This window comes from Patagioenas fasciata, chromosome 30, assembly GCF_037038585.1.
Source record: "Patagioenas fasciata isolate bPatFas1 chromosome 30, bPatFas1.hap1, whole genome shotgun sequence".
NCBI lineage: Eukaryota > Metazoa > Chordata > Aves > Columbiformes > Columbidae > Patagioenas > Patagioenas fasciata.
In genome coordinates, this window is record NC_092549.1 from 3,061,218 (window position 1) to 3,087,757 (window position 26,540).

At 57.0% G+C, this 26,540-nt stretch overlaps 4 protein-coding genes across 4 annotated transcripts; 2 read left to right on the plus strand and 2 right to left on the minus strand.

Annotated features, from left to right (window-relative positions):
• Window positions 1–1,566: 1,566 nt before the first annotated feature.
• Window positions 1,567–3,764, plus strand: LOC139825896 (methanethiol oxidase-like; the record flags this gene model as incomplete). Its single annotated transcript, XM_071800319.1, has 5 exons — window positions 1,567–1,681; window positions 2,418–2,600; window positions 2,682–2,860; window positions 3,385–3,463; window positions 3,724–3,764. Coding segments are annotated over 5 exons (582 nt in total), but the record flags the coding sequence as incomplete, so codon positions are not given.
• A 405-nt stretch (window positions 3,765–4,169) lies between these two features.
• Window positions 4,170–9,711, minus strand: LOC136112746 (methanethiol oxidase-like). The gene is made up of 12 exons (XM_071800369.1): window positions 8,628–9,711; window positions 8,194–8,268; window positions 7,791–7,903; window positions 7,108–7,293; window positions 6,574–6,694; window positions 6,303–6,485; window positions 5,918–6,096; window positions 5,727–5,805; window positions 5,481–5,602; window positions 5,309–5,401; window positions 5,046–5,164; window positions 4,170–4,707 (listed from the first exon to the last, which is right to left on the minus strand). The coding sequence occupies exons 1-12, from the start codon at window positions 8,629–8,631 to the stop codon at window positions 4,548–4,550; spliced, it is 1,434 nt and encodes a 477-aa protein (XP_071656470.1). The 5' UTR covers window positions 8,632–9,711; the 3' UTR covers window positions 4,170–4,547.
• Window positions 9,712–11,350: 1,639 nt separating this feature from the next.
• LOC136112800 (methanethiol oxidase-like) lies at window positions 11,351–16,606 on the plus strand. The gene is made up of 12 exons (XM_065857682.2): window positions 11,351–11,790; window positions 12,239–12,313; window positions 12,604–12,716; window positions 13,508–13,693; window positions 14,116–14,236; window positions 14,325–14,507; window positions 14,714–14,892; window positions 15,005–15,083; window positions 15,217–15,338; window positions 15,419–15,511; window positions 15,629–15,747; window positions 16,075–16,606. Exons 1-12 carry the CDS (start codon window positions 11,787–11,789, stop codon window positions 16,235–16,237), a joined length of 1,437 nt encoding a protein of 478 aa, XP_065713754.2. The 5' UTR covers window positions 11,351–11,786; the 3' UTR covers window positions 16,238–16,606.
• A 1,080-nt stretch (window positions 16,607–17,686) lies between these two features.
• On the minus strand, window positions 17,687–25,965 carry LOC136112750 (methanethiol oxidase-like). The gene is made up of 12 exons (XM_065857591.2): window positions 25,704–25,965; window positions 22,804–22,857; window positions 22,303–22,415; window positions 21,815–22,000; window positions 21,123–21,243; window positions 20,204–20,386; window positions 19,944–20,122; window positions 19,342–19,420; window positions 18,815–18,936; window positions 18,635–18,727; window positions 18,399–18,517; window positions 17,687–18,070 (listed from the first exon to the last, which is right to left on the minus strand). The coding sequence occupies exons 1-12, from the start codon at window positions 25,705–25,707 to the stop codon at window positions 17,908–17,910; spliced, it is 1,416 nt and encodes a 471-aa protein (XP_065713663.1). The 5' UTR covers window positions 25,708–25,965; the 3' UTR covers window positions 17,687–17,907.
• Window positions 25,966–26,540: the final 575 nt, after the last annotated feature.

The following is a 26,540-nucleotide window of genomic DNA, read 5'->3' on the forward strand; positions in this document are numbered from 1 at the left end:
AAGATGAGAAGCAACTTGTTGGGGGTGAGGGTGGCAGAGCCTGGCCCAGGCTGCCCAGGGAGGTTGTGGAGTCTCCTTCTCTGCAGACATTCAAACCCCCTGGACCCCTTCCTGTGGAACCTCAGCTGGGTGTTCCTGCTCCGGGGGGATTGCACTGGATGGGCTTCCCAGGGCCCTTCAACCCCTCACATTCTGTCATTCTGTGATCAAGGAATCCCTCAGCCTGAATTTACTCTGAAACTGCGGTTTATATTTTTTACAACCTATCATAAACCTGTAAACGTCATTATCCAGGCTGAATATAGTTAGAGAATGGCTGTAGGCAGCAGTGACAGAAGGAACAGGGATGTTTGTTCGGCTCTTGGTGTGCACGTACAGACAACCGCACAGGAGCGAGGGGGATCGGGCTCACGGGGACCCATTGGCGAAGAGGAACGGCCGTGGATTCGGGAAGACGAAGGCGGATGGGAAGAGAATTTACCTGCAGCGGTGGCAGACGCACAGTGGAACAAAGATCTTGATGCTTTAATCCTCACTGCTATTTCCAAGCCACGTTTTGCGTCCTGGCGTTCAAACCGCACCAGCAGCCGCCGGATCCACCGTGAGCCACACGAACTTCGTTAACCCTGGATTATTAACACGGCAGCGTCAATATTCCCATTAACGTGTCGCTACAAGATGGTACAAATCAACATTTCGTGATAAAGCCGGATTTTGTGTTCACAACTGACACGGAAGGGCCTCACCCCCCGAAATCTTCACACAGAACAGAACAGAAGTGTTTGCACAAGGTGAGAGGGAGAGGAGGGAAGAACGCGCGTGTGAGGAGGAACAGAAAACGTTCATCATCCTGCTGGGGGTTTTCTCTGGAAAACAATTTGGCACAAATCGTCTTTTTCTCCGAGTAATCAGCAGAAAGCTGCGTTTGCAATGCTGATAAAGCCGCGATCCAACGCGCACCGAGCTCCTGCTAATTTAGGTGATTGAGAAAATTGGAAGGAAGTTTAAATTACGGCTTGGGCATAAACAGAACAAAGCAAACCTCATATTTGTCTTTATGCATGAAAACGTTTCACAAAGAACGGGTAATTAAAGCTGAAGTGCTAAGTCACTCTTCTTGAGAAGCTGCGGCGTGTCAAGTCATGGGATGGCTGAGCCGCTCCGGCGCCAGAACGGCGGAGATTTCGCTCCAGTTTAACCCAAAATGTGCAACAGGTTGTACCTGCCCCTTAGAGCGACGTTTCAGGGTCAGATTTCCTTAATTTCAGCCAACAAGTCTTAATTCCAACCACCAATGTATCGATGCAACCCTGACCCATCTATTGGCCGCATTAGGGTAGAAATCGCTGCGCGTGAGGCTGGTTCAGTCACATTTGCACTTTGGTGTTGATTGGGACCCAAACTTCTCCAAATGATGGCCCAAATTTGCCCTTTTTTTTGAGCAGGGCCTGTCGTAACCATTCACCTCTTGCTATTTATATTTTTACGAACAAATCAATGTTGCGGCGCAGAGGAGAAAGGTGGAACGGGCGTTCTGCCTCACCGTGTGTTATCTCATTGTCTTAACAGGTCGTGGAGTTGTTCTGGAAGGGGAACGTGGCTCATCCTCACACCTCGCACTGTCTGGGCAGCGGTGACATCTTAATCAGCTGCTTGGGAGACCCTGCTGGCAACGGAAAAGGTATTAAACCCCTTTGGGAGAAGTGTTTGTGCTCCCAAAGTACAGGCTGAGGCATTGATAAGAGCTTCCCGTTCTCCTGTGCGCACAACATTCCAGCAGCTCGTTAATTAACCGTAGAATAAATGAGTGACCAGGTGAGCTGTGTGGTCTTTGCCAACCCAAATCCCCTTTGTCTCGTTGTCTCGCAAAGATTCAAGCTTTCCAGCGCCTCTAGATTGCGTTTCCTATTGAAACCTTTAGAAGGATTCTTGCATGTAAATGGTGTTACCTACGCGCTTCAAAACGTACAAGCTCTTGGGAGAAATGAGCTTCAGGTGGCAAGTGGGGAACCGGCTCCTCTTCACGGGGTTTTTCTCTTCTGGATGGTGGGCGAACGTGTCCTTGGGGAGATGCACATTATGTACGGAATTCAAGGCGAGCAGCAGAGAACACCAGAGGTGACTCCTCCAGGGCCTTCTCTAAGATGTCCCTTGATTGAAACGGACTCTAGGAGGGCTAATGGATGTATCAGAACGACTTGAGTAGAAACAGAGCGAACAGAAGCTTAAATAAATCACGATGGTGTGATAAAGTTCTTTAAAAATCCGGCTTTCCTGTGCTTTAGTCCAAGAGAATCACAAAATTCTGCGTATGCACTGGGTCGCATTTTACAGTGTGTTTAGATCATTTAAATAGTGTGAATGTGATTTAAAGCTGGGTGGATGTCTTCTAACATTTGTGGGGTTTTATCTGTCAGGTGGTTTTATTTTGCTGGACGGAGAGACCTTTGAAGTGAAGGGGAATTGGGAGAAAGGGGACAAGGTGCCGCCCCTGGGTTACGATTTCTGGTACCAGCCGCGCCACAACGTCCTCATCAGCAGCGAGTGGGGAGCGCCGAAGGTCCTGGCAGACGGATTCAACCCCGCCGATGTCGAGAGAGGTGAGGGAGCGTTCGCTTCAGCTCTCCCGAGTGATTCTTCATTGCAATAACATCTGGTTTGTGTCCGTCCCGACCCTCCAGGGCATTACGGCCGCCACATCAACGTGTGGGACTGGAGCTCGCGCACCTTCGTCCAGGCCATCGACCTGGGGAAGGGCTCCGTCCCCCTGGAGATTCGCTTCCTCCACGACCCGGCCGCCGCCGAGGGCTTTGTGGGCTGCGCTCTGAGCGGCGCCGTGCAGCGCTTCTACAGGACCGAGGTGAGTCGGGGCGGGCACGGCAGACGCAGGAGCTCAGCCCCCAGCTCAGAAACCCGCTGATACCGAAGGGAACGGGAGCTCTTAATTCCAGTCTAATTCTAGCCAAGCTTTAACACTGCGCCGCAGAGCAAACCTAACGCCAGCGTGCGCACAAGCCAGGGGTAACTGATTAAGCAGAGCGAGGGTCTCTTTCCAGCCAAAATGGATTCTGTGGTTGTACGATTCTCTTGCCGTTGTAGAGGGCGAGCTGGGGGCAGGCAGCACCCCCAGCTGAAGGAGACCCATGGGTTTGGCTCTGCTGCCGTTACCACGGTCGGAGATGCTGTTGTGTGGTTTAATCATTGACGTTCTCGCTGGCAGCGGAGTTCCAGCCTCACCCCTTTGCAGCCTGCGTGTCACCGCTGGACGGGACCTGTTCACCACTCAGCACTGTTTGCTTCTCCCCCTCCGACAGGCGCGGCCGAGCCCTCGCGGCTCACTCCGCGGTGATAATAACGCTGTGTTCTCTGCTCTGCCTTCCGCAGAAAGGGGACTGGGCGGCGGAGAAGGTGATTGAAGTCCCCAGCAAGAAGGTGCGAGGATGGCTCCTCCCGGACATGCCGGGTTAGTGTGTGTGGGGAGGAAATGGGGTGTTGTCCTTGGCCATTCCCTGCTCCGGCGTCGCGTTTTGCAAAATCTTATCCTTAAATAGCAAACACATAGGTGGGAGATGCCCCTGAGTTTCAATTAACAAATTTAATTTAATTAAGAAACCCCACAGCCGGGTTCGGTGAGGGGTGTCAAAGACATCAGTGGGGAAAGCCAATAAGGATTGACCAACAAGCTCGGGGAATAAGTGGGAGACTAACGAGCTGCTTAATTAGCAGGTGCAAGGAGAAGGTGCAGGTGACATGCGCACGGTGACGGCAGGGGCGCAACAGCACCCGACGTCGCGGCAAAGCACGGGGGATGGCGCTGGAGCACTGCCAGGTGCGTTCTGTCCGTGCGTTGCTTATCTTCAAGGCAGCCCCATAAACCCCCAAGTTGCTTTGGGTGATGCCAGCGCAACGTTGCTTTGACAAGATGGGTTGGTTTGGGGCAGAAAAAGCACAAATAGCTGCCAGGTTTCCCTATAAAATACACAAAAGAGAACGAGCAAAGCAAACAAGGGCCAGACTCTTGGCAGAGGACCCAGAGGCATCTGGCACAACCAGGGTCCTGCCCCAGGGATCTGCAGAGCCCCGAGCGGCTCATTCCCCACAGCCGGCGTTTGGTGGCCCCAAAACCAGCCTGAAAGGCTGCGCTGAAATGAGACACGGGAAGGTGCAGCTGATGTGCAGAACAGTTTTATTGGTGTTCGAAGCAGAACACAAAGCAAAGCAGCATCTGGGAACAGGCCCCTCCCTCCACCATCCTGCACCTCGTGCTCCTCGGCCGTGTCTCGGTCGCCCCGAGCCGGGAGCAGCCGCCGAGAGCTCGTGCCGGGGGAAGAGGCTCCAGGAAGGACCCGGCTGAGGAGCGGGAGCTCGGCCGCACCGGGCGCTCGGCTGCCCTTGGCCTCGCTGTGCCCCAGCATCCTCGTCACCGCTCCGTGACCCAACCCCAGCTCACGTTAGCAGAACCCGAGACCCCAGACCCAATTACCCCGCGCTCTTCATTAACAGCCGCGCAGGAGAAGAGCGAGGAGGAGGGAACCTGGCTGGGGCGCTTAGAAGATCTCGGTGGTGGCGTCTCCGCAAGGGAAGTGGATGTCCTTGGCCAGGCACGGCCCGCAGGGCTCCTTTCCGAAATCCACCAGGAAGTCCTTGTTCACGCACAGGCCTCCTCTCTCGGTGTCCACGTCGATCAGCACCATGACGGCGCCTTCCCTGCCGGGGGACACGGGCACGGCCGCTTCAGCCCAGTGCACGGCGGGAGGTGTCAGAGCAGGGTCGCGGCTCCCGGAGATCCACGGTGGCTCCAGCCCCGTGAGCCCGAGCCCCCGACACTCTCCCCGGCAAAGCCCCAGCCCTGCAGCTCCACACCGGCCCAGCCAGAGCCGTTGGGACTCACCTGCCCGAGAGGCTCCACCCCAGGGAGCCACAGGGACAATGTCAGGAGAACCTGTCCCCCCACAACCCCAGCCAGGCCCTTGTACCCCCAGCCCAGGCACTGTTCCCTTCCCCAACTGTGCCCCAGAGGCCCCTTTGCCCCAACCCCTCCTCACCGGACCATGTCGGGGTAGAACTGCCTGTCCCAGGCGCTGTAGAGGGAGGTGGTGACGTACAGCCTCCTGCCGTCCCGGCTGAGCTGCAAGCGGCTGGGGCCGCCGTACACCCTGCGGCACTGCGGGCACGGCAGAGCGGGGCTGTCAGCGGCTGGCACCGGGCACCGAGCCCCGCAGGCACTGCCACGGAGCCTCAGCCCAGAGCCCGGGCAGTTCCAGCCCAGCCCCGAGGGCCCCGGGGGCATCGGGGCGTCCGCGCTCACCTTGACCACCAAGGGCTCAGGCTGGCACTTCAGCTCCTCGTCCCGACACACGATCACAGGCCCGCAGCGCACGATGCTGCCTCCAACAAACACCTGAAAGCAGGGCAGAGGGGCCATGGCACCCGGTCCTGCCCAGGGAATGGCGCTGCCGGCCCTTCTGCCCCCGCCTCACCTGTCCCACCAGCCGGGGCTTGCAGCCCTTGGTCAGCTCGTACTGGCGGACGTCTCCGTGCCACCAGTTGCTGACGTACAGGAACCGGTCATCCGGGGAGATGACAATGTCCACGATGAAGGCTGCGGCACAGAACAAGCGGCTCCAGAGCTGCCATGGGACAGCGGCTCCAACTTGGGGGGTGCGCAGCCCCCAGCCCCTTCCAGCAGCCCCCTCGGGTCCCACTGCCACTGCAGCCACACCAACCTGGCATCCTGGGCATGATCCAGTTCTTCACCTCCTTGTCCGGGATGCGAATCACCTCTTCAACCTCCCAGCAGTCTCTCTGCACGGGGAACACGGGCAGCGCAGGCTCAGCCCCCTCTGTGCCCCCCAACCCAGGCTGCCGGCCCCACACTGTCCCCAGGCCAGGGCTCCCCGCTCCCACGGACACTCGCCTGGCACTTGTAGAAGCGGTAGATGACGCCGCTCAGGGCGCAGCTGACGTAGCCCTCGGCAGCGTTACGGTTGTGCAGGAATTTCACGCTCAGGGGCAGGGAGTCCTCCCCCAGGTCGATGCACTGGATGATGCTGCGGCACGACAAGTTCCACACGTAGATGTGGCGCCCGAAGACCCCTGAGGAAAAGGGAAACCGAGTCACGAGAGGGGAACCTGCCCATGGGGACTTGTTCCTTCCCAAAGCGCCCGCACACGAGGACGGCAGCGCCCGGCCAGAACGGGCAGAGAAATGGCAGCGGTTTGGGAGCAGTGGCAGAAACAAGGAGCCGCTCCTCCCATTCCAGCCCCTCGGGGGTTCTGGCTCAGCACCCCAGTTCCCTCACCTTTCTTGAAGTCATCAGGACAGAATCCATCTCCCGCGATTTTGGGGGCGATTCCAGACGAGCTGATCAGGACGTCGAGGCACGGCTGGAACCAGAACTCGTACCCAAACTGGGGAGCCTCGCATTCCTTTTCCCAGTTCCCCTTCAGCTCAAAGTTGTGTCCATCCAGCACCACAAACCCACCTGCCGCACAAAAGGGGACGTGTGACAAACCGCAGGCTGCGCCATCAACCCAGCCCGTGTGTCCACAGGGTCAGTGGGGACAAAGCACCTTTGGAGTTGCCAGCCGGGTCTCCCACATTGGCGATCAGGACGTCACCGCACGGCAGCTGGCGGGGGACGTTGAGGTAGCCCTTGTCACACCTCCAGAAGACGCACTCGGGCGGGATGATCTGCAAAAGGGACACACGGCGCTCAGGCTCCCGCCGCTCCGCTCCTGTCCCGCTCCCTGCACAGTTTGCCAGCGCAGATCTCGCACCGTCCCCAGCACCCACAGCGGTTTTGTCTCCAAGGGACCCACGTGCTGGGGCTGCTCCCTCTGCACGACACCAAGAGCAGCGACCCCGACTCCAACAGCCCCTCTGTCCCCTCCCCGCCATGGGACACGGGGTGTGCGCGACTTCCAGCCACCAGAACAGAGACAGCACGGCGAGGGCGCTCAGAGCCTCCCCGGCTGGGAGGGACAGAGGGACCCGTGTCCCAGCTCCAGAGCGCAGAGAGGAGATGGACAGAGACCCTTCTACCCGGGACGGCCCCAGAAGCACCAGTTCCCAACTCCTTCCCAGGAACTCGTCGCCGGGCATACCTTGCACACCCGGGGAGCGCGGCACTGGGATGCCAAATCCACCACGTAAATGCGGGAAGAAATAAAACCGGGCACAATCAGCTTGTTCCATCGCGTGACGCAATTGTCAGAGGAGACGCAGGGATCGCTCAAGCCAAACGAATGCAGCTCGTCCCCAAGGTTGGGCATGGGCAGGCGGTGGATCACCTAGGCGGTCAAGGGAGAGTTAGGCTGGGCTCAGCGCTCAGTGGGACATGGGGACCCTTGTGCAATGGGCGGCTGGGCTCAGATCCACCCCTGTGCTGGGGACAACCCGACCTGCAGCTTCAGAGCCGGGAAATGCCGGTTTCTCGTGTGGGTGTCCCCGGGTTGGCCCAGAGCACAACAGAACGGCTCCAAAACGGCAGCACGAGAGCAAGAGGTGCAATTCTGCAAATTGCTGCAGCTCCCCAAGCCCCGACTCAGCGGGAGCATCGCCCTGCAGAGCAGCACCCACGGGTGACCCCGAGCCCCAGAGCTCCCGGGCAGCACCGAGATGCTCTGGGAGTGAGTTGGGAAGTGAGTCGGAGCCGCCCCATCCCCGGGACAGCGAGAGGGGACAATCGGCCAGAGCCGGGCACCCAGAGCAGAGTGGGACAGGGGAGCCGGCGCGGCGGACACGCGGAGCTGGCAGCGGGTTCCCACAGCCCGGCTGACAGTGGTACCTGGCCATAGCAGGGTGAGCAGGGGTCAAGGTCGATGGTGGCCAGGAAGTCGGGCTTCTCGATGCATGTATTCCTGTAGGTGCAGGTCACGTAGGCAATCTCCTCCCGAGGAACTGTGGGAGAGAATCTGCTGTTAAACCTGCCCGGAGCCGCACGGGGCAGGAAAAGCTGCCGCAGGTTTGCAAAGAGCACTGGGCTGGTTTTCGGGGTGCTCCAAGCCCCTCATTGCTCAGGGCCACCCGCCCAACCCCGGTTCTGATCCTGACCCAGGGGCGGCAGCACAACAGCCGTGGGTCCCCACAGAGTCACCGTTTGCTCTGGTTTGGAAGGGGCTCGGCAAACGCGGGGGATTCCTGGTGGTCTCGCAGCCACGGAGCTCCCTCCCAACCCCCGGGTGCTCTACCTGGTACACAGCACCCTCCTTTCACAATGTCCTGGCAGGTCTGGAACTGCTGGCACGGAACTTTGCATTTGTTGGCTGTGGGGAGAAGAGAACGACGTGAGGAACGGCCCCGGCCTTGGAAGGTGCCGATTCTGAAGGTTCCATCCCACCACACGGAGCTTCTACCCCCCCCCGGCTGCCAACACGGACAGACAGAGCTGCCCCCAACCCCACAGCAGGACAGATGGACCAGCTGGGGAAACACAGCAGGTTCTCATCTGCATCAGCCCCAGCCCTGCTGTCCCGCAGTATGGAGAGGGACAAACCCGGTCCTGTGGGACTGGGTGTCACTGGGGATGCCACCCCTGGCCCCCCTGGGACTGGATGTCCCCACAAGGTCTCTGCACCCCCAGCTGGTTCCAGGCAGCGACCACGGTGGTCGCAGCATCTCTCACCCATGCTGGAGCTGCGGGTCCCTCTCCTGCGAGCAGAGCTGCTGGCGCTGGAGCTGCACTCGTGTCGGTCTCGCCGGAGCGGGGTGTCTGGGGCTACGGCTGCTCCCGGGGGACTTTATATCCCAGCCCAGGGGTGGGGGGACAAGGCAAAGCTGCCCAGGGAGGAGCCATCGCTCCCCAGCGTTTGGGAGGTGCCAGCCCAGCGCCACAGCTGGTTTCTGCCTCTGCCAGCTGCCAATCTGGGCCAGAAATCTGCTGTTCCGTGCAGGTCTGTTCCTCAAACGCCATCTCCCGTATCTGATCCTGGGCTCTGCTGCTCCCCGTGGGCTCCGCTGGCTCCGAGGCCTCATGTGCCAGCCCAGGAACAAGCTCAGCGAAGCCATCGCCGTCCCCGCGCTGCTGCCGCACCGACGTGCCGAGGCTGCAGATTCCAGGGAGGGACGAGGAGCCCAGCGAGATAATGGCCCCACCAGCCGCCTCCTGGCCATTGCCCGCGGTGGACACGCCGAGGCCACCAAAGGCACTTCCGAAATGTGGCCGCTGAGCCAAGGCACGTCCCTGGCTTGGGCTGAGCTCCAGCATCTGCTCTATGGGCACCCCGGGGCCAGCACCAGTTCTGCACAGCGCCCGGCACCAGTGTGGCCAAAATAGGAATAAACCACCCCAAAGCCCCCCAGGAGCAGCAAAGCCCCCGTTCCAGGGCCTGAGGGGTTGGACAGAAGAGCTCAGGGTCCCCTCCCTGGGTCACCATGGACCTGGCTGCCACCAAACGCCGAACTGACCCAAGGAGAGACCCCCAAGCACCACGGAATGTGAACCAACATTGTGCCTCATGGCAGAACTGCTCCATCCGTGGGCAAATGCCACAGGTGGAGTGATCACCCCACGCAGGAATGGGGGAACATCCGCCAGCAGAGAACCCCGGGAGATCCCGATCACAGGAGCCCGTCCGTCTCATCGGGCTGCAACAGTCGAACAAGCCAGTGACGGGTGTTCTGCTTCACGTTCGTGATGGGAGACTGACCAGGAACTCATACACAGGAGTGGAAAACGGGTCATTGGAGTGGACCCTGGAACGTGCAGGTGTCTGCTCAGCGTGTGTGTCCCTGGTTTGTCTTCTCATCTCCAGCAGCAAAGCCACTCACTCCAGTCCCATGTGTCACAGGCTGGACTCTGATCCCTGCGCTCGCTCCTTGGGCGCTGGTTTAGGCCGGGCTTAGGGTAGAACCGGGAGAGCATCCGCAGGTCCTGCTCATCCCCCCAACGGTGGCTGCTGCTCCGGTGCTGGGAGGAGCCGGGGCAGGAGCTGATGCAGCAAAAACTGCGCTGCCAAAACCGTGACTCACGGCCCGTGTCCCCGCGGCGGCTCCTGGAGTCACGTCTCATCCCCCGGCGGCTGAAACTCCCCCCAACCCCGAGGATGTGGGTTTGGGGCAGCGGTGGGAGCCGCCCCCACGCTGGCATGGGGCGGTGCTGAGCTGCGCTTTAATTAGCGCATTTAATTAAATTAGCAAACCTCACAGCCCACAGCCGGGTTTGGTGAAGGCTGCCAAAGACGTCAGCGGGGAAAGCCAAAGAGGATGACCGGCAAACTTCGGGAATGAGTAGAAGCCTGATGAGCTGCTTAATTAGGAGGTGCAAGGAGAAGGTGCAGGTGACATGCGCACGGTGACGGCAGGGGCGCAACAGCACCCGATGTCGGGGCAAAGCAGCGCTGAGCGAACACAGGGATGGCGCTGGAGCAGCTCCCAGGTGCGTTCTGTCCATCCTTTGCGTATCTTAGAGTCGGCCCCACAAACACCAAATGCAGCTGCATCCTCAGTCTGACCTGAGCATCCTTCCCCAGGCACCGTGCTCTGGTCCGTGGTGCCTGGAGGTGGCGTTGGGGTGATGATGGATCCTCCGGATGGGAATGAAACTGCTGCACTCTGTGGGAGGAGTGAGAACGAGCCTGTGTTAAAAACAAAACATCCCCAAACAAACAAAACCCTCAAACAAACAAAAAACCACAAACAAAAAGACCAAAGCGAACAAAACCCCACAAACAAAACCCCTCAAACAAACAAAAAAAACCCACAAACAAACAAAACCAAACCCCAACAAATATTATTTACTGCCTGAAACAGCATTTTCCAGCTGGGCCCACCTGCCTCTTATTGCATACTAATTATTACAGAATTGGCTTCAGCTGGGTGCTGCACCATGGTCACACATTTAAAGTGCCAACAGGAACCGGAGAGCCACTAATGACAGCCCCGGTGAGACAGACGGGCTCCCGTGATTGGGATCTCCCGGGGTTCTCTGCTGGTGGATGTTCCCACATTCCTGCGTGGGGTGATCACTCCACCCGTGGCATTTGCCCATGGATGGAGCGGCTCTGCCACAAGACATGATGCTCGTTCACATTCCGTGGCGCTCAGGGGTCTCTAGTGGTGTCAGCTCTTCTCTCCAACCCCTTAGGGCCTGGAACGGGGGCGCTGCTGCTCCTGGGGGGTTTTGGGGCAGTTTATTCCCATTTTGGCCACGCTGGTGCCGGGCGCTGTGTGGAACTGGTGCCGGCCCTGGGGTGCCCATAGAGCAGATGCTGGAGCTCAGCCCGAGCCAGGGACGTGCCTTGGCTCAGGGGCCACATTTCAGAGGTGCCTTTGGTGGCCTCGGCGTGTCCACCGCGGGCAATGACCAGGAGGTGGCTGGTGGGGCCATTATCTCGCTGGGCTCCTCGTCCCTCCCTGGAATCTGCAGCCTCGGCACGTCGGTGCGGCAGCAGCGCGGGGACGGCGATGGCTTCGCTGAGCTTGTTCCTGGGCTGGCACATGAGGCCTCGGAGCCAGCGGAGCCCACGGGGAGCAGCAGAGCCCAGGATCAGATACGGGAGATGGCGTTTGAGGAACAGACCTGCACGGAACAGCAGATTTCTGGCCCAGATTGGCGGTTGGTAAAGGCGGAAACCAGCTGTGGTGCTGGGCTGGCACCTCCCAAACGCTGGGGAGCGACGGCTCCTCCCTGAGCAGCTTTGCCTTGTCCCCCCACCCCTGGGTTGGGATATAAAGTCCCCCAGGAGCAGCCGTAGCCCCAGACACCCCGCTCCGGCGAGACCGACACGAGTGCAGCTCCAGCGCCAGCAGCTCTGCTCGCAGGAGAGGGACCCGCAGCTCCAGCATGGGTGAGAGATGCTGCGACCACCGTGGTCGCTGCCTGGAACCAGACAGGGATGCAGAGACCCTGTGGGGACATCCAGTCCCAGGGGGGCCAGGGGTGACATCCCCAGTGACACCCAGTCCCACAGGACCGGGTTTGTCCCTCTGCAGACACCCCAGAGACACCCAGTCCCAGGGGGACCATGGGTGACGCCCTTGGTGACACTCAGTGGCAGGGGACTGGGTTTGTCCCTCTCCATACTGTGGGAAGGAAGAGCTGGGGCTGATGCAGATGGGAACCTGCTGTGTTTCCCCAGCTGGTCCATCTGTCCTGCTGTGGGGTTGGGGGCAGCTCTGTCTGTCCCTGTTGGCAGTCGGGGGGGGGTAGATGCTCCGTGGGGTGGGATGGAACCTTCAGAATCGGCACCTTCCAAGGCCGGGGCCGTTCCTCACGTCGTTCTCTTCTCCCCACAGCCAACAAATGCAAAGTTCCGTGCCAGCAGTTCCAGACCTGCCAGGACATTGTGAAAGGAGGGTGCTGTGTACCAGGTAGAGCACCCGGGGGTTGGGAGGGAGCTCCGTGGCTGCGAGACCACCAGGAATCCCCCGCGTTTGCCGAGCCCCTTCCAGACCAGAGCAAACGGTGACTCTGTGGGGACCCACGGCTGTTGTGCTGCCGCCCCTGGGTCAGGATCAGAACTGGGCTTGGGCGGGTGGCCCTGAGCAATGAGGGGCTTGGAGCACCCCGAAAACCAGCCCAGTGCTCTCTGCAAACCTGCGGCAGCTTTTCCTGCCCTGTGCGGCTCCGGGCAGGTTTAACAGCAGCTTCTCTCCCACAGTTCCTCGGGAGGACGTTGCTTACGTGACCTGCACCTACAGGAATACATGCATTGAGAAGCCCGACTTCCTGGCCGTCATTGACCTTGACCCCTGCTCACCCTGCTATGGCCAGGTACCGCTGTCAGCCGGGCTGTGGGGACCCGCTGCCAGCTCCGCGTGTCCCCCACGCTGGCTCCCTTGTCCCGCTCTGCTCTGGGTGCCCGGCTCTGGCCGATCGTCCCCTCTCGCTGTCCCGGGGATGGGGCGGCTCCGACTCACTTCCCAACTCACTCCCAGAGCATCTCGGTGCTGCTCAGGAGCTCTGGAGCTCAGGGTCACTCGTAGGTGCTGCTCCGCAGGGCGATGCTCCCGCTGAGTCGGGGCTTGGGGAGCTGCAGAAATTTGCAGAATTGCACCTCTTGCTCTCGTGCTGCCGTTTTGGAGCCGTTCTGTTGTGCTCTGGGCCAACCCGGGGCCACCCACACGGGAAACCAGCATTTCCCGGCTCTGAAGCTGCAGGTCGGGTTGTCCCCAGCTCGGGGTGGATCTGAGCCCAGCCGCCCATCGCTACAGGAGCTCAGCAGAAAAGGCACTTTAGAGCAAGGAGTGACTTGTAAAAGTCCCAAACCTGCTGTGAGCTCCAGGCTCAGGAGGGGTCTGCAGAGCAGCGCGTGGTTGTGTCAGGGCGATAATCAGCGTTTCTGTGCACGCCTGGTTGTCCCAATTTGATTGGCACGGGGGAGGAATTCCTGAGCGAACCCCACGGCTCCTGCCACAGCGCAGAGCCCGGGGCTGGGAGCAGCGTCTCCCCCTCTCTGGAGGCAGAACCAGCCCTGGGCGAGCAAGACGCCGAGAGAGCAGGAGGTGCAGCACGAGGGTCCCCGTGTCCCCTGAGCCCAGCCTAACTCTGCCTTGGCCGCCTAGGTGATCAACCGCCTGTTCATGCCCAACCTCGGAGACGAGCTGCATTCAGCGGGCTGGATCACTGTCTGCGTCTGCCCTGACAATTCCGGCACGCGATGGAACAAGCTGATTGTGCCCGGTTTGATTTCTTCCCGCATTTACGTGGTGGATGTGGGGTCCCGGTGCCACACTCCCCGGCTGTGCAAGGTATGACGGGGGGACCCGGTGATGAGTTCCTGGGAAGGAGTTGGGAACTGGTGCTTCTGGGGCCGTCCCGGGTAGAAGGGTCTCTGTCCATCTCCTCTCCACGCTCTGGAGCTGGGACACGGGGCCCTCTGTCCCTCCCAGCCGGGGAGGCTCTGAGCGCCCTCGCCGTGCTGTCTCTGTTCTGGTGGCTGGAAGTCGCGCACACCCCGTGTCCCATGGCGGGGAGGGGACAGAGGGGCTGTTGGAGTCGGGGTCGCTGCTCTTGGTGTCGTGCGGAGGGAGCAGCCCCAGCACGTGGGTCTCTTGGGGACAAAACCGCTGCGGGTGCTGGGGACGGAGCGAGATCTGCGCTGGCAAACTGTGCAGTGAGCGGGACAGGAGCGGAGCGGCGGGAGCCTGAGCGCCGTGTGTCCCTTTTGCAGATCATCCCGCCCGAGTGCGTCTTCTGGAGGTGTGACAAGGGCTACCTCAACGTCCCCCGCCAGCTGCCGTGCGGTGACGTCCTGATCGCCAACCTGGGAGACCCGGCTGGCAACTCCAAAGGTGCTTTGTCCCCGCTGACCCTGTGGACACACGGGCTGGGCTGGTGGCACAGCCTGTGGTTTGTCACACGTCCCCTTTTGTGCGGCAGGTGGGTTTGTGGTGCTGGATGGACACAACTTTGAGCTGAAGGGGAACTGGGAAAATGAGTGCGAGGCTCCCCAGTTTGGGTACGAGTTCTGGTTCCAGCCGTGCCTCGACGTCCTGATCAGCTCGTCTGGAATCGCCCCCAAAATCGCGGGATACGGGTTCTGCCCCGATGACTACAAGAAAGGTGAGGGAACCGGGGTGCTGAGCCAGAACCCCCGAGGGGCTGGAATGGGAGGAGCGGCTCCTCGTTTCTCCCGCTGCTCCCAAACCGCTGCCATTTCTCTGTCCGTTCCGACCGGTCGCTGCCATCCTCGTGTGCGAGCGCTTTGGGAAGGAACAAGTCCCCATGGGCAGGTTCCCCTCTCGTGACTCGGTTTCCCTTTTCCTCAGGGGTCTTCGGGCGCCACATCTACGTGTGGAACTTGTCATGCCGCAACATCATCCAGTGCATCGACCTGGGGGAGGACTCCCTGCCCCTGAGCGTGAAATTCCTGCACAACCGTAACGCTGCCGAGGGCTACGTCAGCTGCGCCCTGAGCGGCGTCATCTACCGCTTCTACAAGTGCCAGGCGAGTGTCCGTGGGAGCGGGGAGCCCCAGCCTGGGGACGCTGGGGGGCCAGCAGCCTGGGTTGGGGGGCACAGAGGGGGCTGAGCCTGCGCTGCCCGTGTTCCCCGTGCAGAGAGACTGCTGGGAGGTTGAAGAGGCGATTTGCATCCCGGACAAGGAGGTGACGGGCTGGATCATGCCCAGGATGCCAGGTTGGTGTGGCCACAGTGACGCCATGTTCGGGGGGACCCGAGGGGGCTGCTGGGAGGGGCTGGGGGCTGCGCACCCCCCGAGCTGGAGCTGCTGCCCTGGGGCTGCTCTGAAGCCGCTTGTTCTGTGCCGCAGCCTTCATCGTGGACATCGTCATCTCCCCGGATGACCGGTTCCTGTACGTCAGCAACTGGTGGCACGGAGACGTCCGCCAGTACGAGCTGACCAGGGGCTGCAAGCCCCGGCTGGTGGGACAGGTGAGGCGGGGGCAGAAGGGTCGGCAGCACCGGGTCCCTGGGCAGGACCGGGTGCCATGGTCCCTCTGCCCTGCTTTCAGGTGTTTGTTGGAGGCAGCATCGTGCGCTGCGGGCCCGTGGCCGTGTGCCGGGACGAGGAGCTGAAGTGCCAGCCTGAGCCCTTGGTGGTCAAGGTGAGTGTGGGGCTGGGCTGGTACTGCCCGGGCTCTGGGCTGAGGCTCCATGGCAGCACTCGTGGGGCTCGGCGCCCAGTGCCAGTGTCTGACAGCCCCGCTCCGCCGTGCCCGCAGTGCCGCAGGGTGTACGGCGGCCCCAGCCGCCTGCAGCTCAGCCGGGACGGCAGGAGGCTGTACGTCACCACCTCCTTCTACAGCGCCTGGGACAGGCAGTTCTACCCCGACATGGTCCGGTGAGGAGGGGTTGGGGCAAAGGGGCATCTTGGACATGGCTAGGGATGGGAACAGTGCCTGGGCTGGGGGTACGAGGGCCTGGCTGGGGCTGTGGGGGGACAGGTTCTCCTGACATCGTCCCTGTGGCTCCCTGGGGTGGAACCTCCCGGGCAGGTGAGTCCCAGCGGCTCTGGCTGGGCCGGTGTGGAGCTCCAGGGCTGGGGAGAGCATCGGGGGCTTGGGCTGATGGGGCTGGAGCCACCGCGGGTCTCCGGGAGCCGCATCCCTGCTCCGGCACCTCCCGCCGTGCGCTGGGCTGAAGCGGCCGTGCCCGTGTCCCCCGGCAGGGAAGGCGCCGTCCTGGTGCTGATCGACGTGGACACCGAGAGAGGAGGCCTGTGCGTGAACAAGGACTTCCTGGTGGATTTCGGAAAGGAGCCCTGCGGGCCGTGCCTGGCCAAGGACATCCACTTCCCTTGCGGAGACGCCACCACCGAGGTCTTTTCCTAAGCACCCCAGCCAGGTTCCCTCCTCCTCGCTCTTCCACTGTACCGCCGTTAACAAAGAGCGCGGGGTAATTGGGTCTGGGGTCTCGGGTTCTGCTAACGTGAGCTGGGGTTGGGTCACGGAGCGGTGAGGAGGACGCTGGGGCACAGCGAGGCCAAGGGCAGCCGAGCGCCCGGTGCGGCCGAGCTCCCGCTCCTCAGCCGGGTCCTTCCTGGAGCCTCTTCCCCCGGCACGAGCTCTCGGCGGCTGCTCCCGGCTCGGGGCGACCGAGACACGGCCGAGGAGCACGAGGTGCAGGATGGTGGAGAGAGGGGCCTGTTCCCTGATGCTGCTTTGCTTTGTGTTCTGCTTCATACACCAATAAATGTGTTCTGTGCATCAGCTGCACCTTCCCGTGTCTCATTTCAGCGCAGCCTTTCAGGCTGGTTTTGGGGCCACCAAACGCCGGCTGTGGGGAATGAGCCGCTCGGGGCTCTGCAGATCCCTGGGGCAGGACCCTGGTTGTGCCAGATGCCTCTGGGTCCTCTGCCAAGAGTCTGGCCCTTGTTTGCTTTGCTCGTTCTCTTTTGTGTATTTTATAGGGAAACCTGGCAGCTATTTGTGCTTTTTCTGCCCCAAACCAACCCATCTTGTCAAAGCAACGTTGCGCTGGCATCACCCAAAGCAACTTGGGGGTTTATGGGGCTGACTTTAAGATAAGCAAAGCACGGAAAGAACGCACCTGGCAGTGCTCCAGCGCCATCCCCCGTGCTTTGCCGCGACGTCGGGTGCTGTTGCGCTCCTGCCGTCACCGTGCGCATGTCACCTGCACCTTCTCCTTGCACCTGCTAATTAAGCAGCTCGTTAGTTTCCCACTCATTCCCAGAGCTTGTTGGTCAATCCTCTTTGGCTTCCCCCACTGGTGTCTTTGGCACCCCTCACCAAACCCAGCTGTGGGGTTTGATAATTAAATTAGATTTGCTAATTAAAGTGCAGGGGTGGCTCCCACCCACACCCCAACCCCCAGGACTCATTTTGGCCTCCTCTGTATATCTCAAGGCACTTCCCCACTCCTCAACACTTCTGTCTTCACCAGACTGGAGATCTCAAGGCAAAAGCCTTTTAATGGTGACTCTGGCTTCAATTAAACACCGACTTCTCCATTCTACAACCTTCCCTGCTTCATGCAGATCTTGCTGCCCTCTCCCGATGGTTGAAAACACCCCAAATATTCTCTCTTTTTTTATATAAACACATCTGCTCCTCTTGGATGTGACCTGGGAGCAGAAACATCAATTAATCTGCCACCTCAAATTAACAATCCGGGAGTGAAGAGCAGGAAAGGTTCAGCTGTGCCCTCCTGTGGCCGCTCGCAGGATCATCCCCAGGTTATTTTATGAAACGACCTTACATTTTATATTCTTTATAACAGAAAACGCTGAAATGCTAAAACAAAAACGAGTCGAAGAACAATTTTATCGTTGATTTTTTAATAACATCATTGCCCGTGTGCTAAAATATAACGCGGCTCTAGAAATTGCAGCTAAGGATGAGATACGCGGGATTTTTATGCCATGCAAAGCGCTTTATGAGCAAATGAAGCTTTTTGGCCCCAAGCCCACGGAATGATCTTGGTGATGGAGTTGTTATATTTAAGAACAGCGTCTCCATCACCACAAAAGCTCTATAAGTGATTAAACCCAGATATCAGAGCTACAGTCCCCGCCAGGGTAACGAATCTCATGGGCCAGGACGGGCCCGTCAGGTTCCTTCCCGAAATCCACCAGGAAGTTTTGATTCACTTTCAATCCGCCTCTTTCCGTGTCCACATCGATCTGCAGCATCACGGAGCCTTCCCTGAAAAACGGCCAAGAGAACAGAAATTGGGAAGAGGATTCCTCGTCGTTGCATATTCGGGTGGGATTTGTCTCCGTTTAATGTCCAACGGAAAGAACCCCGGATTGAAATGGGGGTTTTGTGGGGCTCAAAGTCAGTCACATCGCCTCGGTGGAACCTGCAGCCTCAAATTAGCGATGAAGGAGTGAAAAATGACATTAATTGCTGCTGGGATTAACTGGGAGGCTGCGCTCTGCCCTCCCGTGGCCATCTGGAAAATCATCTCCCTTCATTCCCACAAATATAAAGTCCCACAGATGCACGCAAAGACAACCCAAAGGTTTCTTACCTGACAAGATCGGGGTAGAACTGCTTGTCCCAGCCGCTGTAGAGGGAGGTGCTGACGTACAATCTCCTCCCGTCCAAGCTGAGCTGGATCATCTGAGGTCCACCCGGCACCTTCTTCCCCTTGAAATCACAGCAGAGAACAAGATGCTCAAGATGAGGTCGAAAACCAGAAATGCCACAGAAAAAGAGAAGCAAAAGATACTTCAAAATGGACAACGGTGTGTCTGGAACACTCACCTGGATGACAAAAGGCTCCGGTTGACACTGCAGTTCCTTGTCCTCCAGCACGGTCACAGGTCCCCCTTTGGTGATGCTGCCCCCCACAAACACCTGCAGCCCAGGGAGAGTCAGAACGTGTTGGCTCTCAAAGGAACAGGATAACTCTCCAGCCACAGTAACTGGGTGTTTTCTCCTCACCTGTCCCACCAGGCGCGGCCGGCGGGTGTCGGAGATGTCGTACTGGCGCACGTCCCCGTGTAACCAGTTGCTGAAATACAAGAACCTGTCGTCCAGCGAGATGAGGATGTCGGTGATCAGACCTTGACGGAAACATTCAGTGAGGAAACGGGACCAGCAACAAACAAAACCACAAGCCTCTTGTTGCCTTTCAAAATTCTAGCTACAGTAACCTCAGGAAGATATGTTAAGATATGGGTTGAACAACCGCAATCATCCCTGGAAAGCCAACGAACCACCAGCGTTCCCGGGACTGTCCCTGAACACCACGAGCTCTCGCTGATTGACCCAGACTCCAGGTATTTTTATGGAGAAATCTCCAGGTTGATGTCACATCAGTAGCATCGCACAAAGAACTCAAACATAAACCTATTATAGGATTCTACGAGGGATGTGTTTGCTATTTAAGGATAAGATTTTGCAAAACGCGACACCGGAGCAGGGAATGGCCAAGGCCAACACCCCGTTTCCTCCCCACACACACTAACCCGGCATGTCCGGGAGGAGCCATCCTCGCACCTTCTTGCTGGGGACTTCAATCACCTTCTCCGCCGCCCAGTCCCCTTTCTGCGGAAGGCAGAGCAGAGAACACAGCGTTATTATCACCGCGGAGTGAGCCGCGAGGGCTCGGCCGCGCCTGTCGGAGGGGGAGAAGCAAACAGTGCTGAGTGGTGAACAGGTCCCGTCCAGCGGTGACACGCAGGCTGCAAAGGGGTGAGGCTGGAACTCCGCTGCCAGCGAGAACGTCAATGATTAAACCACACAACAGCATCTCTGACCGCGGTAACGGCAGCAGAGCCAAACCCCTGGGTCTCCTTCAGCTGGGGGTGCTGCCTGTCCCCAGCTCGCCCTCTACAACGGCAAGAGAATCGTACAACCATAGGATCCATTTTGGATGGAAGAGACCCTCGCTCTGCTTAATCAGTTACCCCTGGCTTGTGCGCACGCTGGCGTTAGGTTTGCTCTGCGGCGCAGTGTTAAAGCTTGGCTAGAATTAGACTGGAATTAAGAGCTCCCGTTCCCTTCGGTATCAGCGGGTTTCTGAGCTGGGGGCTGAGCTCCTGCGTCTGCCGTGCCCGCCCCGACTCACCTCGGTCCTGTAGAAGCGCTGCACGGCGCCGCTCAGAGCGCAGCCCACAAAGCCCTCGGCGGCAGCCGGGTCGTGGAGGAAGCGAATCTCCAGGGGGACGGAGCCCTTCCCCAGGTCGATGGCCTGGACGAAGGTGCGCGAGCTCCAGTCCCACACGTTGATGTGGCGGCCGTAATGCCCTGGAGGGTCGGGACGGACACAAACCAGATGTTATTGCAATGAAGAATCACTCGGGAGAGCTGAAGCGAACGCTCCCTCACCTCTCTCGACGTCGGCGGGGTTGAATCCGTCTGCCAGGACCTTCGGCGCTCCCCACTCGCTGCTGATGAGGACGTTGTGGCGCGGCTGGTACCAGAAATCGTAACCCAGGGGCGGCACCTTGTCCCCTTTCTCCCAATTCCCCTTCACTTCAAAGGTCTCTCCGTCCAGCAAAATAAAACCACCTGACAGATAAAACCCCACAAATGTTAGAAGACATCCACCCAGCTTTAAATCACATTCACACTATTTAAATGATCTAAACACGCTGTAAAATGCGACCCAGTGCGTACGCAGAATTTTGTGATTCTCTTGGACTAAAGCACAGGAAAGCCGGATTTTTAAAGAACTTTATCACACCATCGTGATTTATTTAAGCTTCCGTTCGCTCTGTTTCTACTCAAGTCATTCTGATACATCCATTAGCCCTCCTAGAGTCCGTTTCAATCAAGGGACATCTTAGAGAAGGCCCTGGAGGAGTCACCTCTGGTGTTCTCTGCTGCTCGCCTTGAATTCCGTACATAATGTGCATCTCCCCAAGGACACGTTCGCCCACCATCCAGAAGAGAAAAACCCCGTGAAGAGGAGCCGGTTCCCCACTTGCCACCTGAAGCTCATTTCTCCCAAGAGCTTGTACGTTTTGAAGCGCGTAGGTAACACCATTTACATGCAAGAATCCTTCTAAAGGTTTCAATAGGAAACGCAATCTAGAGGCGCTGGAAAGCTTGAATCTTTGCGAGACAATGAGACAAAGGGGATTTGGGTTGGCAAAGACCACACAGCTCACCTGGTCACTCATTTATTCTACGGTTAATTAACGAGCTGCTGGAATGTTGTGCGCACAGGAGAACGGGAAGCTCTTATCAATGCCTCAGCCTGTACTTTGGGAGCACAAACACTTCTCCCAAAGGGGTTTAATACCTTTTCCGTTGCCAGCAGGGTCTCCCAAGCAGCTGATTAAGATGTCACCGCTGCCCAGACAGTGCGAGGTGTGAGGATGAGCCACGTTCCCCTTCCAGAACAACTCCACCGGCTCAACGATCTGTTAAGACAACGAGTTTACGCATGGCAACGCAGAACGCCCGTTCCACCTTTCTCCTCTGCGCCGCAACATTGATTTGTTCATAAAAATATAAACAGCGAGAGGTGAATGGTTCGAAGCAAATTCGTGCACCAGCGAGACACCGACGTCTGCGTTTGTGTTAATTAATAACAGCAGCAGAAACACCACGTGTGCGATATTCAGGCATCAACACTTGCTGGAGCACCAGCAGCTCAGAGGGGAAAATAAAGGCTTTGAGGGTTGAATGAAAATTCACTGTACGAGCAGAGCCCTTGAGGGGTTTTATTCCGTTGCATTAATAGTTAAAGGCTGGAGAGGTTCTGCAGAGCTCGAAATGGAAAGATTTTGAATGAGATTGTTTGCAGGCAGGTGGGTTGGCACAAAAACCACTTAACAGTTCCCTCACGTTCCACGGTCAGTTTATTTTATCAATAAACTGCAGGAATTTCCAAACTCCCACATTTGACCAAAGTTTCCCTAATGTTCTGGCTCTCCTATCCTGCTCAAAACCTCCGGAATAAAAAGCCAGCTTAAAGTCACCTAAACAGACCTTATGGATTCGGGGAGCTCGTGCGTCCGTTCCCACGTCCACCACGTAAACCCGAGAGGAGATGAGACTGGGGAGAATGAGGCGATTTCTGCTCTTGGTGGCGTCCCCAAAGCAGCTGCTGCAGGCGTTCCAGCCGGAGTGATGGAGCTCGTCCTTCAGATTGGGCATGGGCAGGCGGTGGATCACCTGCAAAGCATGAGCCGGGCTTAAGATTCAGTCTGCTCGAGCTTTATTCCCCCCTAGGCAAAGAGATGGGTCTTTGTGTGGAAGCATGAATTAATAAAGAGCAGAAGGAACCTGCTGTTTGTTATTCAGGGAGCGGATTCAGCCTGAGACACACAGAGCTGAAGCTGCGAAGTGGGAGAAGAAAGTTGGACGTCATGATTCTATACATGCTCTGCGCTATGCAATTAACCCAAAGCTTTACGAGACTCTAAGGGGACACCGAATAACGACACGAAGCCTCTCGAGGTTCGACGTGTGGATACCTGGCAATAGTGCGGGGATTTGGGGTCGACGTCCACCGTGGCCAGGTAGTCGGGCTTCTCGATGCCCGTGTTCCGGTAGATGCAGGGCAGGTACACGATCTCCTCCCGTGGACCTTGCAATGCACAAATCACATTGAACGTGCCCAATTTTGACCAAAACCTGCAGTTCACCTCCCCCAGATTTCACCTCTCCGCTAAGTTGGGATTTCTCCTCAGTATTTGTATTTCCAAGCTATAAAATTAAGGCTTTTAAAACATATCAGAGGCCTCAAGGTGAAGTTTGGACACTTAAAACTAGAAGTCTGAACCCAAAGTCCCTGTGGTTTAATGTAACAGAGCTCATGAGCCCAGTGTGCAAAATGAAATCAAATCTCTTCGGGTATTTAAAGCGTCCTTGGCTTTGCTGACTAATGAGCCGCTCTGGAAGGCGCCTTAGTCTTCGCCTAATTTAAAACCAGTTCCTGGTTGGCTTGGATTTAGAAAAGATGTTAAAACACTTGCCTTTCATGGCATCCAGAGGAGTCGCGTATCCCGGGCCGCAGGCTCCGCATTTTGCTGATTGGAGAGAAAAGAAAGGAGTCAGTCAAATCTCCGAATTTGGATCCCAATCAACACCAAAGTGCAAATGCGACTGAACCAGCCTCAGGCGCAGCGATTTCTACCCTAATGCGGCCAATAGATGGGTCAGGGTTGCATCGATACATTGGTGGTTGGAATTAAGACTTGTTGGCTGAAATTAAGGAAATCTGACCCTGAAGCGTCGCTCTAAGGGGCAGGTACAACCTGTTGCACATTTTGGGTTAAACTGGAGCGAAATCTCCGCCGTTCTGGCGCCGGAGCGGCTCAGCCATCCCATGACTTGTCACGCCGCAGCTTCTCAAGAAGAGTGACTTAGCACTTCAGCTTTAATTACCCGTTCTTTGTGAAACGTTTTCATGCATAAACACAAAATATGAGGTTTGCTTTGTTCCGTGTACGCCCAAGCCGTAATTTAAACTTTCTTCCAATTTTCTCAATCACCTAAATTAGCAGGAGCTCAATGTGCGTTGGATCGCGGCTTTATCAGCATTGCAAACGCAGCTTTCTGCTGATTACTCGGAGAAAAAGACGATTTGTGCCAAATTGTTTTCCAGAGAAAACCCCCAGCAGGATGATGAACGTTTTCTGTTCCTCCTCACACGCGCGTTCTTCCCTCCTCTCCCTCTCACCTTGTGCAAACACTTCTGTTCTGTTCTGTGTGAAGACTTCGGGGGGTGAGGCCCTTCCGTGTCAGTTGTGAACACAAAATCCGGCTTTATCACGAAACGTTGATTTGTACCATCTTGTAGCGACACGTTAATGGGAATATTGACGCTGCCGTGTTAATAATCCAGGGTTAACGAAGTTCGTGTGGCTCACGGTGGATCCGGCGGCTGCTGGTGCGGTTTGAACGCCAGGACGCAAAACGTGGCTTGGAAATAGCAGTGAGGATTAAAGCATCAAGATCTTTGTTCCACTGTGCGTCTGCCACCGCTGCAGGTAAATTCTCTTCCCATCCGCCTTCGTCTTCCCGAATCCACGGCCGTTCCTCTTCGCCAACGGGTCCCTATGAGCCCGATCCCCCTCGCTCCTGTGCGGTTGTCTGTATGTGCACACCAAGAGCCGAAAAAACATCCCTGTTCCTTCTGTCACTGCTGCCTACAGCCATTCTCTAACTATATTCAGCCTGGATAATGACGTTTACAGGTTTATGATAGGTTGTAAAAAATATAAACCGCAGTTTCAGAGTAAATTCAGGCTGAGGGATTCCTTGATCACAGAATGACAGAATGTGAGGGGTTGAAGGGCCCTGGGAAGCCCATCCAGTGCAATCCCCCCGGAGCAGGAACACCCAGCTGAGGTTCCACAGGAAGGGGTCCAGGGGGTTTGAATGTCTGCAGAGAAGGAGACTCCACAACCTCCCTGGGCAGCCTGGGCCAGGCTCTGCCACCCTCACCCCCAACAAGTTGCTTCTCATCTTCCAGCGGAACCTCCTGTGTTCCAGTTTGCACCCATTGCCCCTTGTCCTGTCACTGGTGTCACCCAGCAGAGCCTGGCTCCATCCTCCTGACACTGCCCCTTTCCACCTTGATCCCCAGCAATGAGTCCCCCCTCAGTCTCCTCTTCTCCAGCTCCAGAGCCCCAGCTCCCTCAGCCTTTCCTCACACGGGAGATGCTCCACTCCCTCCAGCATCTTGGTGCCTGCGCTGGACTCTCTCCAGCAGTTCCCTGTCCTTCTGGAGCTGAGGGGCCCAATAGTTTGATAGTTTGGGTTTAACAGCAGGAATTACTCTGCTTTTTGTTTGTGGGGTTTTACAGTAGAATTCTTCAGCCTCTTCATGAAGAGATAAATGAGGCACCTCTGTTGAGAGCTTAAGTTGAGGTGGAATAAGCCCAACTTGGGATTTTGCAGAGCCTGGGCAATCGGGAGCCCTCAGAAGTCAAGGTGTGGTTGGGCTAAACCGCTGATCCAAACACACAAATGGGAAAAGAATCAATTGTGTTATCAGCTGGACGCCGGGCATGACAAGACACAGACCAAAAGCAGCGCGTTCTTCCAGGAATTAACCCTTTCCCAGCAAGAACTTACGCAAGCGGACTTTAGCGATCCGTCCTGTTATTGAATAGCAGCCCAAGACTCAATCCTCAGTCACCACCGCGCTGGTTTTTACGCTTTAAGGCGCAGCATTTAACTTAATCCTCGCACGCCGCCGACAAAACCGCTCACAGAACCAGACGCACAGTTTGTTAGAAAGCAAAGCGACACGGATATAGTTTCCTTTGTACTGTTATAAAAGCGCAAAGAGAGAAGCGTTCGCCCCAGGTTGATAAACCAGAGTCGCTTGGGCTGAGTCAGAATTCTTGGTTTTGCCTGTGGAATAAGAGGGGTTTTTAATCAATGTCCACTATCTTCCCCGTGCTGTGAAATCAGTTTAAGTGTCCACTGTGCAAACAACACAGTAAGACATTAATACAAATAAAACCTTCAGTGCCTTCCTCCATTTCCTGTCTGTGTGTCTGAAAAGGAAAGTCCTGAAAAACAACACGTCCTATCACAAAAATACAAGCAAATAAGTTAAGTTCCAGCCCTCAGTTTCCCAGGGACCTTTCCCAGCGCAGCTCGCAAACAACGCAAGTCCAAGTGCGTCTTTCGGTTTCTATTATAAACACCAAGGTACTAAAAGAGACATTTAACAGGGGGATAAAAGGCGCTGACCACAGCTTTAAAGTCACTTATTGAAAACCACGGGGGTTCCAACAGCTTAAAGACATCAACATTTTAACAGCTGGGAAAACTTCAGCTGCGCATTTCTCCTTCCCGGGCGCTAACGAACCCCCTGCTAATGAGTCCGAAGGGCAGCAAAGAGGAGCGGATCCCTTACCCATGGTGATCGTGGGCCGACGGCTGGATGGTTGCGCAGGAAAAGGCGCCGGAGGGTGATTTATAGAGCAGCGAGGGGGCCGGACCAGGAGCCCCTGCCAAGGGGAGGATCCGGCACGGCCGGGGCTGCGCGGCGACGGATAAAAACAGGATCATATTCAGCTTTCCCAGCTCTGTAGGACATAAAGGCACCAGAAATGTGGCTCTCGAAGCTTGGATTCTGCTAAACTCTCCTTGATAAGAATTAGCCTGTTGTTTCCCAGATATTGTTTTAAAGGACGGTGCTTCCTGGGCAACGTTACTTTTGTCATCTGCAAAACATTAATGAGAGAGGGGTTTACACATTTTACAGCCCTGTCCCACTTCTCTGCCTTCCACAGACAGCAGAGAAACCAAACAGTGCTGAAACAACACGACTATTTAGCAATTCCCTCCACGAAGCCAAGAGAGCATTGGGGAGATTCAATAAACACCCCAGAACTCACCATTTCTTGTTTAGTGAACGGAGCCTTTTCCCCCGAATGAGACAAACACGCTCTGTCAACCTCTTCACACCGCCAAGTGTTTCGTGCGAGTTATTGCGCGAAAACGCCGTTCTCTGAGTTTTGTTCTCAACACTCGGCACCTGCAGGAGTTGGAAATAGGGCTGGACTACAAAATAAAACGCGGCTCTTATTAAAATAATTAAAAATGGGCAAGCATCAATACATTAATATCAGCAAAGCGTTACCACCAAGTTCCCAAACACGCTTTAGCAAAGCAGAGAATTCTTATCGATGCATCGATCCCGCTTCTTCCAACGTGGATCTAATAAAACCTCTTTGTTTTCAGGTGGTAG